Source organism: Oncorhynchus mykiss, chromosome 6, assembly GCF_057628025.1.
Source record: "Oncorhynchus mykiss isolate SJ-2025 chromosome 6, ASM5762802v1, whole genome shotgun sequence".
NCBI classification, from domain to species: domain Eukaryota; kingdom Metazoa; phylum Chordata; class Actinopteri; order Salmoniformes; family Salmonidae; genus Oncorhynchus; species Oncorhynchus mykiss.
In genome coordinates this window covers 19,276,928-19,293,059 of record NC_143027.1, presented here as the reverse complement: position 1 = coordinate 19,293,059, position 16,132 = coordinate 19,276,928, and the positions used below count along the sequence as shown (strand labels likewise).

At 41.6% G+C, this 16,132-nt stretch overlaps 1 protein-coding gene across 1 annotated transcript; it reads left to right on the top strand.

Annotated features, from left to right (window-relative positions):
• The first annotated feature begins 5,770 nt into the window (after window positions 1-5,770).
• Window positions 5,771-11,462, top strand: LOC110525405 (cytochrome P450 1A1-like). Its single transcript, XM_021605476.3, has 6 exons — window positions 5,771-6,830; window positions 8,517-8,640; window positions 9,001-9,090; window positions 9,908-10,031; window positions 10,181-10,267; window positions 11,063-11,462. Exons 1-6 carry the CDS (start codon window positions 5,865-5,867, stop codon window positions 11,343-11,345), a joined length of 1,674 nt encoding a protein of 557 aa, XP_021461151.3. The 5' UTR covers window positions 5,771-5,864; the 3' UTR covers window positions 11,346-11,462.
• The last annotated feature ends 4,670 nt before the right edge of the window (window positions 11,463-16,132 follow it).

Below are 16,132 nucleotides of genomic sequence, written 5' to 3'. Positions count from 1 at the left end.
GACCACTCTGAACATTCCTCAGAATACTTTGTCTCTCAGAACTCAGGATAAGACCAAGATGTAGACAGCTAGAGTCCCAGATGTTAGACAGCTAGAGTCCCAGGCAGGCAGAGGTCCGTAATCCAGGGCAAAATCAATAAGGTACAGAACGGCAGGCAGGCTTGGGCTTAGGACAGGCAGAAACAGGAGACAAAGGGCTGTGAGACATAGGTTTATTCCTAGAGACATGAAAAGTGGAATGGATACGGATGGTATGGGGCAACAGAAGAGAAACAGCAGAGGGGCTAATGATCTTGGAGATAGTGAAAGAGACAATGACTCCACCCGGCCGTTGGACTGGTGGTGGAACCCGGAGGACAGGCTAGCCAACGACCCAATGAGTGTGCAGAATGCCTTCCAGAACCGGGACAAGAACTGAGGACCCTGGTCGTAGACCACATCCACTGGCAGTCCATGGATCCGGATTACGTGCTGGCCAGTTCGTACTATCACGTTTCAGGTAAGACCCAGATGCAGACCGTGTCGAAGTAACAAAAGATGATTACTAGTACAGGGGCAGGCAAAACGACAGGTCAAGGGCAGGCAGAGGTCAGTAATCCAGATAGGATGCAAAAGGTCCAGAACGGCAGGCAGTCTCAGGGTAGAATGGTAGAATGGTAAAAAGGCAGAAAGGTCAAAACCGGGAAAAACTAGTAAACAGAAACTAGAACAGACAAGAGCAAGGGGGGAAATGCCGGTAGGTTTCACAAAACAAAACGAACTGGCAACAGACAAATAGAGAACACAGGTATAAATACACTGGGCATAATGGGGAAGATAGACGACACCTGGAGGGGGGTGGAGACAAGCACAAAGACAGGTGAAACATATCTATTTATTATGGCCATCGAAATGTTAGCTATTAAAATCAGATCCAACAATAATTTCAAGAGATTAGAAATACATGGCTTAAAAACAAAGGTGGCAATTTACGCTGATTATTCATATTTTCTTTTAAATCCACAACTTGGATCCCTCCACAGCTTCATAGAGGATCTAGATAAATGTTCTAACCTCTCTGGATTACAACCAAATTATGGTAAATGTACTTACTATATTTCATATTGGGTCACAAAAAAATTCAACTTTTACATTGTCATGTAGTTTACCAATAAAATGGTGCGATGGTGATGACATTTTAATAGAAAGTTAGCAAAAATAGATACGATCTTGCTACCGTGGAAAGGCAAATACCTTTCTATTTGTTTTAAAAAATCACCCTGATAAACTCTAGTCATATCCTAGTTTAACAATTTGCTTATGGTCTTGCCTCCACCTAGTGAACAGTTTTTAAAATTATATGAGAAAAAAAATATTAAATTTTATTTGGAATGGCAAGCCAGACAAAATTAAACGGGCCTATTTATATAATGAATATGAATTTGGAGGGCAGAAAAGCATTGGTCCTCTCACTAAAGGCTTCAGTCATCCAAAAGTTATACTTAAATCCAAACTTGTTCTCTAGAAAATTTGTAAGAATGTCTCACCCTATGTTCAAGAAATACCTTTTCCCCTTTATTCAGTTTACAACCTCTCACTATCACTATCAGTTATTTGAAAAAGGAAATAATCTCCCAAATATCGCTAATTTTAAAACAATCCATAGAAAATTGGTTGCAATTTCAAGTTAATCCACCAATAAAGACAGACAAATAATACAAAAATATTGTTGATTAAAAAAAACATTATTCTTTAAATTTAAAAAAAAAAAATGGTATAATCTTCGCAAATGATATCATAATTATAACTGGTGGAGTTATGTCATACATGCAGCTAACAAAAAAAAATGGAAATGTCTGCTCTACCCAAAATTACAACCAACTAATTGCAGCATTACTGGAAAAATGGAAGAGGGAAGTGGACAGGGGAAAAGGGAAGGCACTTGGCCCTGCATTAAAGCCCATAATTGGTTAAAGAAAATCATGATCAATAAGAAAGTATACCAGCTTAATTTAAAGACCAAAAGAATTGACAGCCATGCCACATAGATTGCAAAATATTTGGGAAGAGATTTTTGACACGGTTCATGAACTGATACGCAAAACGACGCCGGATTTAGAACTTAGAATTTGTAAATTATTATACAACATTTTTGCAACCAATAGAATGTTATTTATATGGGAGATACAACCTTCCCAGCTATGCAGATTTTGCTGCGAAGAGGCAGAATCATTAGATCATTTTGGTACTGTCCATATGCAGCTTGTTTTTGGTCAAAGGTCCAGGAATCGCTGAAGAATTGCAATATTTACCTGGAGCTAACCCTGCAGATAGCACTACTGGGCGATTTGAAAATTCATAGTCAATCAATCAATATATGATATAATAATACTTTATATTTTAAATTTACAATCTGTAGAAACAATGAGGATAGAAAGGTTCAGAACTTTTGTGAAACATCACAGCACAGGTGAAAAATATATGGCAACTAGAAATCACAACATGGATGGTGTGAAGAAAGAGATGGGAGGCGTTGAAGGGAGCTGAAGGTTGGGACTATTAACAACAAGCTAACTAATGTAAAATATACTGTGCCCGTAAAACGTATACAGGTAGAGGAAGGACAGGAGTAAAAAAAAAACAACCAAATTGAACTATTGTAAAAAAAATACTCTGCCCATAAAATGTATACACAGTTGAAGTCGGAAGTTTACATACACTTAGGTTGGAGTCATTAAAACTTGTTTTTCAACCACTCCACAAATATCTTGTTAACAAACTATAGTTTTGAGAAGTCGGTTAGGACATCTACTTTGTGCATGACACAAGTAATTTTTTCCAACAATTGTTTACAGACAGATCATTTCACTTATAATTCACTGTATCACAATTCCAGTGGGTCAGAAGTTTACATACACTAAGTTGACTGTGCCTTTAAACAGCTATGAAAATTCCAGAAAATTATGTCTTGGCTTTAGAAGCTTCAGATAGGCTAATTGACATCATTTGAGTCAATTGGAGGTGTACCTGTGGATGTATTTCAAGGTCTACCTTCAAACGCAGTGCCTCTTTGCTGGACATCATGAGAAAATCAAAAGAAATATGCCAAGACCTCAGAAAAAATGATGTAGACCTCCACAAGTCTGGTTCATCTTTGGGAGCAATTTCCAAATGCCTGAAGGTACCTCGTTCATCTGTACAAACAATAGTATGCAAGCATAAACACCATGGGACTACGCAGCCGTCATACCGCTCAGGAAGGAGTTGCGTTCTGTCTAATAGAGATGAAAGTACTTTGGTACGAAAAGTGCAAATCAATCCCAGAACAACAGCAAAGAACCTTGTGAAGATGCTGGAGGAAACAGGTACAAAAGTATCTATATCCACAGTGAAACAAGTCCTATATTGACAAAACCTGAAAGGCCGCTCAGCAAGGAAGAAGCCACTGCTCCAGAACCGCCATAAAATGCCAGACTACGGTTTGCATTTGCACATGGGGACAAAGATCATACTTTTTGGAGAAGTGTACTCTGGTCTGATGAAACAAAAATAGAGCTGTTTGGCCATAATGACCATTGTTATGTTTGGAGGAAAAAGGGGGATGCTTGCAAGCCGAAGAACACCATCCCAACCGTGAAGCACTTGGGTGGCAGCATCATGTTGTGGGGGTGCTTTGCTGCAGGAGGGACTGGTGCACACACAAAATAGATGGTATCATGAGAAGGAAAACTATGTGGATATATTGAAGCAACATCTCAAGACATCAGTCAGTAAGTTAAAGCTTGGTTGCAAATGGGTCTTCCAAATGGACAATGACCCCAAGCATACTTCCAATGTTGTGGCAAAATGGCTTAAGGACAACAAAGTCAAGTTATTGGGCTGCACAGCTATTTTCAGGTCTCTAAAGAGATGTTTGTTCGGGTTCATGTCCGGGTTCTAGCTGGGTCACTGAAGGACAATCAGAGACTTGTCCCGAAGCCACTCCTGCATTGTCTTGGCTGTGTGCTTAGGGTCATTGTCCTTTGGAAGGTGAACCTTCGCACCAGTCTGAGGTCCTGAGCGCTCTGGAGCAGGTTTCATCAAGGATCTCTCTGTACTTTGCTCTGTTCATCTTTCCCTTGATCCTGACTAGATTCCCAGTCCCTGCCACTGACAAACATTCTCATAGCATGATGCTGCCACCACCATGCTTCACTGTACGGATAGTGCCAGGTTTCCTCCAGACCTGACTCTTGGCATTCAGGCCAAAGAGTTCAATATTGGTTTCATCAGACCAGAGAATCTTGTTTCTCATGGTCTGAAAGTCCTTTAGGTTCCTTTTGGCAAAGTCTAAATTGGCTGTCATGTGCATTTTACTGAGGAGTGGCTTTTGTCTAGCCACTCAACCATAAAGGCCTGATTGATGGAGTGCTGCAGACATTGTTTGGTACCCTTCCCAAGATCTTTGCCTCGACACAATGATGTCTCAGAGCTCTACGGACAATTCCTTCGACCTCATGGCTTGGTTTTGGCACTGACATGCACTGTCAACTGTGGGACCTTTCCAAATCATGTCCAATCATTTCAATTTGCCACAGGTGAAATCCAATCAAGTTGTAGAAACATCTCAAGGATGGGTGCACCTGAGCTCAATTTTGAGTCTCATAGCAAAGGGTCTGAATACTTATGTAAATAAGGTATTTCTGTTTTTATTTTCTAAAAACCTGTTTTGGCTTTGTCATTACGGGCTATTGTGTGTAGATTCATGAGGGGAAATGTATTTATTCAATTTTAGATTAAGGCTGTAACGTAACAAAATGTGGAACAATGGACGGTGTCTGAATACTTTCCGAATGCACTTTATGGTCCAATTCCCTTGTGGCATATCTATGCCTGAATATCCTGTCTGTGGAAGTGGGAAAGTGGAGAGAGAGGTGGAGTTGGGAGAGAGAAGAGGGAGACAGAGGGAGAGAGAGGAGGTTAAAGGGAAGGGAAAAATATGAAGACAGGTTTAATGGAGGGGGGAGAGAGAGGGGAGAGACAGAGGGAGAGGTTGAAGAAGGGAGGTGGAAGGAGAGAGATAGACAGGAGGGAAAAAGAGATTAAAAAGAGAGAGACAGAGCAAGAGAGGAGTGTATCATTTCTGTGAGGCCTTTCTCTATGTATCCATATTGTGATGCTAATCTTCTCCCATTGAATGCAATGTTTTCACTTAGGCATCAACTCCTTAAAGCTCACATTTTCCCATTGACTGCAATTTATTGACATAAGATTCAATTGGCTGATGCTTATCTTTTCCCATTGGAAGCAATGTACTGAGATAAACATCCTCCCTGGTGAGACTCATCTTTTTCCATTAACTGCATTGTATTTAGGAAACATCAGCTACTGTGACATTTTATCTTTTTGCAAAAACGTGCCAGGGTGACATTTTCAGGCTGATAATGGGCTGGGATGCTAGATCAAGCTCTATGGAGTTGTTCAATTGAATGCTCACCAGTTTGCAGTGTCTGCTTAAATAGGCTGATCTTGTCGCTGCCTCTCATGGCACTTGGCCCTGCCTAGTGCCAGTCCTCTTGCAAAGTGTATCCAGTTTTGCGTCCTCCGGCAATTTGCATTGCGGTAGGTCAAACTGAACTCATTAGAAGAGTCTCCAATTTAAGAGAACTTTCATTGCTCGCGTCTGGTGAGTAACATATCATTGTCTTTTGGTTGTTATCAAATTTATGCATTGACTACTTGTTCAACAAAAGTAGGCTACATGTTGGTAGTTCATTGGGAGATACCACATTATTTTCTTACTGCCATAAAATCATAGATTGTTATTTCTGTGAAATTAAAACCTAAGCAGTTGTGTTCTCATACAGGACTAATCTGAACAGATTATCTTTATTTATTTTTCTTTCATGTTTATGAAAGTGATAAAGTATTTGTTTTCACTCTCTCTTCCAGATTCTAGTTTGTGTCTTAGTGCTTCTGTACTGGCTGGCTCACAGCTCTCAGACGGCAATATGAGGCTGACATTTGGGATATTCCCCAAGGATGGCCTCAGTATGTCCCTCTCCGGAGTCACCATGGCTCTCTGTACCCTCACCCTGCTTCTAGTGGCTCTCAGGGGCCGCAAGCGAGAGGGTGCGGGACACTCCAAAGGCACCCTGCCACCGGGACCGACCCCCTGGCCCCTGGTGGGTAACCTGTTCCAGATGGGCGACCAGATCCACCTGTCCCTGACGCAGCTCCGGATGCAGTACGGAGACGTCTTCCAGATGCGTATGGGCTCCCTTGTTGTGGTGGTGCTCAGCGGCTATGCCACCATTAGGCAGGCGCTGGTTCGGCAGGGCGAGGCTTTCGCTGGACGCCCTGACCTCTTCACCTTCTCTGCCGTGGCCAATGGCACCAGCATGACCTTCAGTGAGAAGTATGGCCCCGCCTGGGTGCTCCACAAGAAGCTCTGCAAGAACGCCCTTCGCTCCTTCTCGCAGGCAGAGTCGCGGGGTCCCGACACCACCTGTCTGCTAGAGGAGCACGTGTGCGCTGAGGCAGCTGGGATGGTGGAGGCCATTTGGGAGCTATCAGAGGCGAGCGAGGGGCTAGGTCTGGACCCTGTTGTCCCGCTGGTTACGTCGGTGGCCAATGTGGTGTGTGCTCTGTGTTTCGGGAAGAGGTATGACTACAATGACAAAGAGTTCCTCACTATTGTGCACATCAACAACGAGGTGTTGCGGATCTTCGCTGCAGGCAACATGGCCGACTTCTTCCCTGTGTTCCGCTACCTGCCGAGCCCGTCCCTGCGTAAGATGGTCCAGCACATCAGCAGAATGAACAGCTTCATGGAACACAACATCGAGGAGCACCTGGAGACCTTTGACAAGGTTTGAGCCACACCTGGGTCATGCAAATTAGAGCACGCCACAGAAAACATTTATATACTTTTTCAGTGGAACATTTAAAATGAGTCCTTTTCGGGACAAGTCCATGTTGTCCCTCCCTGTTTCAGTTTTCTTCTGTTTGGTGTTTAATGAACAGACCCTGAAAGCCGTCTGATAATATTGCAATGTATGATAAGATATCCAACTGACATTCAACCGTTCTACTGTTACAGCTTGAGGTAGAGGTAAGATATGTTGATACATGTACTATTAAAACTATTGCCTAGAGGCATATATTCTGTAATGTGTATTCAGAAAGTTGACGGTAATCCTTTTTGCAGACATCAACTTGTAGAGAAATCTCTATTATAATATGACATTTAGGCTGAACTTGGTAGATAAGTAAACTGTTACAAAGATATGATCTGTGCAATCAGATTCTGGTACAGAGGCACAGAAAACCAGCCAGTCATTGAGGGATCTGTTTCATTGCTAGATGGATAGACAGAGAGAAGGAATAATGCAGGTGGGAAAGAAAGGAATAGATGGGATAGAGATATAGCGTGAGCAGAGGTAGATTAGGTAGAAAGGAAAGTTTCTTTTTGGAAAGCATGTTTTTGCTTGTGATTTTAGGTTACATATAACAGTTTGTATATTACAGTAGGGAATACATTGAACAGATAGTTATTTGAAATATTGAAATAGTTGAGTTACAATATAAGAGACCTATACTCTAGGTAGGAGGACAGGCCAGACCAGGCTTATATATATATCGGGTGAGGCTAAATTGAACCTTTGTTCTTGCGCAGGGGCTAAAATGGTCGCACGCTCTCTTTAATGAGGAATTATCAATCTGGTGGAAGACATATGCTCACATGTTTTCTAGAAGATGCTGTCATTTACTGCCAGTCTCACTCTCACAATTTGATGGTACATTTGATTGTTGGGTTGTATGTTAGGGTTTTGTGAATTTGAAAGGATTACATTTAATTTGAAATCAATATTTGGAATATGACACAGATATAACCTGGAGTGGCTAGGTTAGGACTCCCCCTGCCCATGTATAGGCTTACTTAGAGAGACATAACATATAAGCCTTATTATTAGACATTATAAGGGCTCATACAGTACCAGCCAAAAGTTTGGACACACCTACTCATTCAAGGGTTTTTCTTTATTTTTACTATTTTCTACATTGCAGAATAATAGCAAAGACATAAAAACTACAAAATAACACATATGGAATCATGTAGTAACCAAAAAAGTGTTAAACTGTGCACAGTACTACATAGAGCTATAACTACATGGAACTCTATTCCACATCAGGTAACTGATGCAAGCAGTAGAATCAGATTTTAAAAACGATAAAAATACACCTTATGGAACAGCGGGGAATAGGCACACAAGTGCTAGCATACGCACTCTACACACATGTACATTGTAGTATGGGGGTATTTTACATTTTGCATTGTAGATATGTAGTGGTGTAATACTGTTATATGATGTACTGTTTTATCTTTTGTTTTCTATGCAATGTAATTGTCTTAATGTGTTTGAAACACAGGAAGAGTAGCTGCTGCCTTGGCAGCAGATAATGGTGATCCCTAATAAATACAACAAAGCTGCAGGTATTAAGTAGAGTGTGAAGTAAAGTGTTAACTAAAGCTGTGATGATGTGTGTGTTTCCAGGACTGTATACGTGACATCACAGATGCTCTGATTGCCCTCTGTGAGGATCGGCAAGAGGATGAAGACACCGCAGTGCTGTCCAACTCCCAGATCATACACACTGTCATCGACATCTTTGGAGCAGGTGAGAGAGATGGAACAGAGAAGTTTGGCAACAAATGATTTGAAGCTCTGCTTATAAACAGCATATTAACACTAGGCTATTACACAGTATGTTCATTCTTGACAAGAAGTTTATAAACAGAACTTGGTATTATGGCTATTTCAGGGCTGTGGCTGTAGTATGTTTGCTGAGACTCGATTTCCAAATCCAGATGTCTTTTTCTTCTGGACGATCACCATTCCCAGCAGTGATGGGTTGAACAATACGTTTGAACAGACCAACTCTAGAGTAACTTAATTCATTTGGCGTTCATAGCATAGATAAGACGGTGATAACGCCGATTGTAACTAACGTTACATATGAGTTTTTTTTACATTACAGGATTCGATACCATCATAGCTGGTTTACAGTGGAGCCTCTTATACCTCATCAAGTTTCCTGACATCCAGGTCAAAATACACCAGGAGATTGGTACTGTACATCCTCTGTGTTGTAATAATTATTCCTGTATGACTGAACAGTACTTTTCCTATAGAAAACTGTAATACTGTACTGTCTGCCCTTGTAGCGCTAAATTGACTTCTTGTCTCTTTATACTTAGTCTCTTTGTACGCCTGCTTGTGTGTCTGCTTTACTTGTTAAGAATAATCACTTTGTTTTATAAAAATAGGTGAGAGGTCAGGTGTTTTATGAATGTAAGTACTTCCTGTGTTGTCAAATAGCACATCCTAATGAGCAGAGTCTCCTACAGTACCAGCCAGTTTGCCAGTTTGATAGGCCGTCTGTGCAGTTCCACACAATGATCTAATCTCTGAGAGACGTGCCCCCCCACCCTACCCCCCCATTCCGTCCTCAATGGCTAGAGACCATTGCTCGCCATGGTAACACGCAAAAGGTCATGAATTCACCAAAGCCGGAGCTATTTTTGAAGTGGGCTGAGAAAACTGGTACAGTATGTTCAGTAAGCACGATTCATTCACAGAGACAGAGAGAGAGAAAAGAGAGAGAGATTTTGGATACTTGGACAGTCTACTCTGACAGGAACAAAGGAGATCACACGCAGGGGTATTGCACCATACGAGAATCAAGCCACACAAATCATCCCCTTACTTGTGAATGGAAATGTAAGACTAGATGGCAATAATCCAATCGTCTTTCTTTCTTCCTTGGTCTCACTTTTTCTGATTTCCACTGTTCCTTTTCTCTTTTTTCCACTTTCAGGTACATTATTTTCTTTCTTCGAGGTATTTTGATTGCGACTGTATGTTTTTGCCTTTCTCTGGTTCAGACGACCACATTGGCCCAGCCAGACTACCTCGGTTTGAAGACAAGCCCAAGATGCCTTTTACTGAGTCCTTCTTATATGAGGTGTTCCGTCACACATCCTATGTCCCTTTCACCATACCACACTGGTGAGGCTCTGATAACAGGCACAGTAACAATTTGTAATATTTACATCTGAATGGTGCCTGTCTGTTAGCACGTTCAGGTCAAAGCATTATCTCTGGGGAAGTTGATATTTACACAGTCTTTTTTCCCCCCATGCTTTTCATCCCTTAAGCACCACACAAAACATCACACTCAATGGATACTTCATTCCAAAGGACACCTGTGTCTTCATCAATCAGTATCAGGTTAATCACGACATGTGAGTGTTATCTGTATGTGTTTTAAAGCACACATCTCAATTGATGTTACATTTTAGTCCTTTGTGCAGTGTTGGGGAAGTTACTCTGAAGGTATAGCTGGCCAAGTTACCAATTACTTCAGAATGGAAGAGGTTAAGCTACAGTAAAGCTACCCTTAAGAAACATATTGTTTAGTTAACTGAAGTTACTTTGGAAAAGTAGACTACAGACTACAAATTGCAAGAACAGATCACTCTGGAGTCAGATTTTATCTGATTTTAGATGTTAACAGATTGTGTAATTTAGCCTATTAAACAAAAAAACTATATTTTAAGTGAGAATTTAACAGGTCTGATGCTGAAAAAGAAAGACAATTCTTGCCTAATTCCATTCTCTTTAAAAAAAAGTAGTGTGTAGTTCCAGTAGTTAAAGCTACACCACTACATGGTAAAAAAGTAAATAACTGCTGAAAACACTACCTAGATTTGAATTGAGTTAAACTACCACCAAGCTACTGCAAAATGTAGTTACATTACTTGTTGAACTACATGTAGTTCACTCCTCCCCAACACTGAGGAGGTGACATCACCTTTTGCAGCTCTCTCACAATCTATTTGCATGTGTTTGAGTGTTCAACTGGTCTTGGTCATGTCCACTAGGCACCAACCAGCAGGGAAGGACTGAAGTGAGGGATTGACTATCTGGACTCTGCTCATTTTTGTTTCCAAGTTACGAAACGTTTTCCTTTGTGTGCTCTAATGAACACAACCCTGTTGTGGTTGTGAATGGTTGGCTGTCATTTTCCTCATTTGTAGAGATCTGTGGGGTGACCCAGACGTGTTCCGTCCCGAGCGCTTCCTGGGTAAAGAGGGACTGCTCAACAAAGACCTGACAGACAAGGTCATGATCTTCGGGATGGGGAAAAGGCGTTGCCTGGGTGATGGGTTCGCCCGGTTGGAGATGTTTGTATTCCTGACCACACTGCTCCATCGGCTGTGTATCGAGAATGTTCCGGGACAGGAGCTGGACCTCAGTACCGACTTTGGGCTCACCATGAAGCCCCGCCCCTACAGGATCAGTGTCTCGTCACGCCTCTAGATCCGTCCTGTCCGTTAAGCCATACGGCACCAACTACAGTAAGGCTACAACTGGCTTGACTGGGCAAGACCTTGCCCACATCATCATAACGCACAGAAACCATGGATACTCAGACACCAAAACATATTTACTATACAGACTGAACACAACATCTTCACCTGGCAGTGGTGTCATTACCACTGTAAACACAAACACAGTTCCTAGCTGTGAAGCGTCAAAACAGTACAAAGTGTGCAATAGTATTAAGTAGTCATAACCAAGGATTTGTTCACATCCATTTCCTCATTGGTCATCAAATGGATTGATATTTCCCTAGAAGTTGTTAAGATTTTAGTTGAAGTATGTACGTATCCTATTGTAGATATTTAAGATAAACCTATTATATACGTAACTTTAGCATTTTTATGATATCTCAGTATGCATGTAATGTTAGAATATCTATGCCTATTGGAAAACAGTATTGGTACAGGGCCATTCCCAGTATTATTTGAACTATTAGGGACAGTGATTGGTCCTTCCACCTTCATCAAGTGAAACATAATTACAAATGCCTTTTATTAATATCCTTATCTGTAGTTATTCATTCAACTAAACGCTTAGGGAGGGAGAGAGGAAGTGTTTTATTTAAGTGATCAGAGCCTTGGGCACTATGCAGCGTTCACTCAGGGTTCATTACTACTCAGCGCACTCTTCCACCCCCCCATTCATCTGTAACTCCGGGATTTTAAGAGAAGATCTCTTTCTCACTTTCTGTCTCCTTTCCCATTCCTACTGTAAGTAGTTGCCGGTGATACTCTGAGATTAAGGAGAATCACCTTATTTTTTAAAATATATATATTTTTAATATTAGACAGTCTTTGGATTCTACCAGACTTCTTTCAGAGGTTAAGATGAAAGATGAGACACGTTTGTAAAATTTTAATTTTGATGCTGTGATGTTCTATTTTATGAGATAAAACTATCACTGAAAAGCCATGACTATAAGTGTTTGAATGAGATGTGTTATTTACATTATTGTAACTTGATTGCCAGTATATGTTCCCAGAAGAATTCCACAGATGTCACAGCAGTGAAGCCATTTGAGAGACATGTCTTTATTCAGAAGACAATACACCCCTCTTTGAAATCCGATATTAATGATGTCTGTTAACACGTGTCTTGTGAAAATTACATTTTTTCATTTGTTAGTCTTTTTTGTCTTAATTTAGCATCTGAAAAGTGTGACTGAGAATAAAAACTGATGGAAGTTTGTGTATGTGGTTATACTTTGTTTGTTTTTGTTTCATTTTGGTCACAATCACTGGCATTCTCTCCAGAATTAAAGGTACATTCCTTAATTCGTGCTTCAGCCAAACGGCAGCCCTACCCACTTGGTTTGGTACAAAGCTGTGGGATGGGACTGGAGATATGTGGCCACTTTCAAATTCAGAGATTGAGATAAAAAAAATATATATATATAATTTTAAACACATTTCTAAGCTATACACTGTTTACAAAGACTGATTCTTGAAGAATTGCCTAACTGCCTAAACCCAACTGAAACCAAAATAAACTTGTTTTACTCCATTGTTTGTAAATATGTAATTGTAAACAAAGATTGTATAGCTTCAAAGCATCTCATGGTTGATTAGTCCTTGCATCCAAAGCTCCGTCTATGAATTTGAGTGGTTACATCTCTCCTGCCCCATCCCTCAACTGTTTACCAAAACAGGTGGTGGGGCGGCCGTTTTACAAAACTCAGACTGTGGATTTTTTTTGAACCTTTATTTAACTAGGCAAGTCAGTTTAAGAACAAATTGTTCTTACAGTGTGTTAACTGCCTTGTTCAGGGGTAGAATGATAGATTTTTACCTTCTCAGCTCGGGGATTCGATCCAGCAACCTTTCGGTTACTGGCCCAATTCCTCTAATCACTAGGCTACCCAGATTGAATACAGTTGTATAAGCTCAAGTACTTTATAAATCAATTAAATTAATTCCAATTTGAACTGGTTTAATGTTAAGGCTCCATGCTGTCTCTTACATGATAGATCCTGTTACAGTATATGAGCCATATGAGAAACTAATGAGCATGATTGGAATGAAGAATGGACTCAACTCAACTTTAGACCCCTTTCAAGGTGAACATATCAGATTTTTTTTTATTTCAATTCAATTTGGACAAAGAAAGGCTCTCAAACATTTGACCCTAAGTGAGTTTTAACCACATTCCTCAGGCCTCAGTATAGAGGCACAAGTGGCGACCCGTCAGTGGCGACCTGTTTATCTAAAAAATATATATATTTTGTCATTAATACGTGTCACATATCAGTTTGCAAACAATGTTAAAAAAAATGGAGTTAATAAAGTCGAATACAAACATGGTCTCTTCATTACTTTCTTGAGTAAAGCATCTCCAAAATGTAGGTGTTTCAGCCTAGCTCAGTGGTTTCTGTGGTGGAGGGTAGACAGTGGAAAATACAGAGCGTAGGGTTTGGTAATCTTCTCTAGTTGCGCCGTGATTGGCTCAGTGTTCTGTCAATCATGGGGACACTACGTCACCGCAAAATCTACAGGGAGAGCTTGAAAGTTCAAGCCCCCTTAGGTGATGCCATCTATTTACAGATGAGCTATGTACAGGTGCAGTGATCTGTGAGCTGCTCTGACAGCTGGTGCTTAAAGCTAGTGAGGGAGGTAAGAGTCTCCAGCTTCAGAGATTTTTGCAGTTCGTTCCAGTCATTGGCAGCAGAGAATTGGAAGGAGAGGAGGCCAAAGGAAGAATTGGCTTTGGGGGATGACCAGTGACATTTACCTGCTGGAGCCCGTGCTACAGGTGGGTGCTACTATGTTGACCAGTGAGCTGAAAGAAGGCAGGGCTTTATCTAGCAGAGACTTGTAGATGACCTGGAGCCAGTGGGTTTGACGATGAGTATGAAGCGAGGGCCAGCCAATGAGATCATACAGGTTGCAGTGGTGGGTAGTATATGGGGCTTTGGTGACAAAACGGATGGCACTGTGATAGACTGCATCCAATTTGTTGAGTAGAGTGTTGGAGGCTATTTTGTAAATGACATCGCCGAAGTCGAGGATCGGTAGGATGGTCAGTTTTACGAGGCTATGTTTGGCAGCATAAGTGAAGGATGTTTTGTTGCAAAATAGGAAGCTGATTCTAGATTTAATTTTGAATTGGAGATGTCTGGAAGGAGAGTTTACAGTCTAACCTAGGTATTTGTAGTTGTCCACATATTCAAAGTCAGAACTGTCCAGAGTAGTGATGCTGGACGGGCGGGCAGGTGCGGGCAGCGATCGGTTGAAGAGCATGCATTTAGTTTTACTTGCATTTAAGAGCAGTTGGAGGCCATGGAAGGAGAGTTGTATGGCATTGAAGCTCATCTGGAGGTTTGTTAACACAGTGTCCAACGAAGGGCCAGAGTTACACAGAATGTTGTCGTCTGCGTAGATGTGGATCAAAGAATCACTAGCAGCGAGAGCGACATCAATGATGTATACAGAGAAGAGAGTCGGCCGAGAATTGAACCCTGTGGCACCCCCCATAGAGACTGCCAGGGGTCCGGACAACAGGCCCTCCGATTTGACACACTAAACTCTATCGGAGAAGTAGTTGGTGAACCAAGCGAGGCAGTCATTTGAGAAACCAAGGCTGTTGAGTCTGCCAATAAAAATGTTGTGATTGACAGAGTCGAAAGCCTTAGCCAGGTCGATGAATGCAGCTGCACAGTAATGTATCTTATTGATGGCGGTTATGATATTGTTTAGGACCTTGAGCGTGGCTGAGGTGCACCCATGACCAGCTCTGAAACCAGATTGCATAGTGGAGAAGGTAAGGTGGGATTCAAAATGGTCGGTAATCTGTTTGTTAACTTGGCTTTCAAAGACCTTAGAAAGGCAGGGTAGAATAGATATAGGTCTGTAGCAGTTTGGGTCTAGAGTGCCTCCCCCTTTGAAGAGGGGTATGACTTCAGCAGCTTTCCAATCTATGGGAATCTCAGATGATACGAAAGAGAGGTTGAACAGGCTAGTGATAGGGGTTGCAATAATTTTGGCAGATAATTTAGAAAGAGAGGGTCCAGATTGTCTAGCCCGGCTGATTTGTAGGGGTCCAGATTTTGCAGCTCTTTCAGAACATCAGCTATCTGGATTTGGGTGAAGGAGAAGTGGGGGAGGCTTGGGCGAGTATCTGTGGGGAGCGCAGGGCTGTTGACCGGGGTAGGGGTAGCCAGGTGGAAAGCATGGCCAGCCATAGAAAAATGCTTATTCAAATTCTCAACTATTGTGAATTTATCGGTAGTGACAGTGTTTCCTAGCCTCAGTGCAGTGGGCAGCTGGGCGGAGTTACTCTTATTCTCCATGGACTTTACAGTGTCCCAGAACTTTTTTGAGTTTGTACTACAGGATGCAAATTTCTGTTTGAAAAAGCTAGCTTTAGCTTTCCTAACTGCCTGTGCATATTGGTTCCTAACTTCCCTAAAAAGTTGCATATCACGGGAGATATTCGATGCTAATGCAGTACGCCACAGGATGTTTTTGTGCTGGTCAAGGGCAGACAGGTCTGGAGTGAACCAAGGGCTTTATCTATTCCTAGTTCTACATTTTTTGAATGGAGCATGCCGATTTAAGATGGTGAGGAAAGCACTTTTAAGAATATCCAGGCATCCTCTACTGACGGGAGGAGGTCAATGTCATTCTAGGATAGGTCAATTAGAAAGGCCTGCTCGCAGAAGTGTTTTAGAGAGCGTTTGACAGTGATGAGGGGTGATCGTTTGACCGCAGACCCATTACGGATGCTGC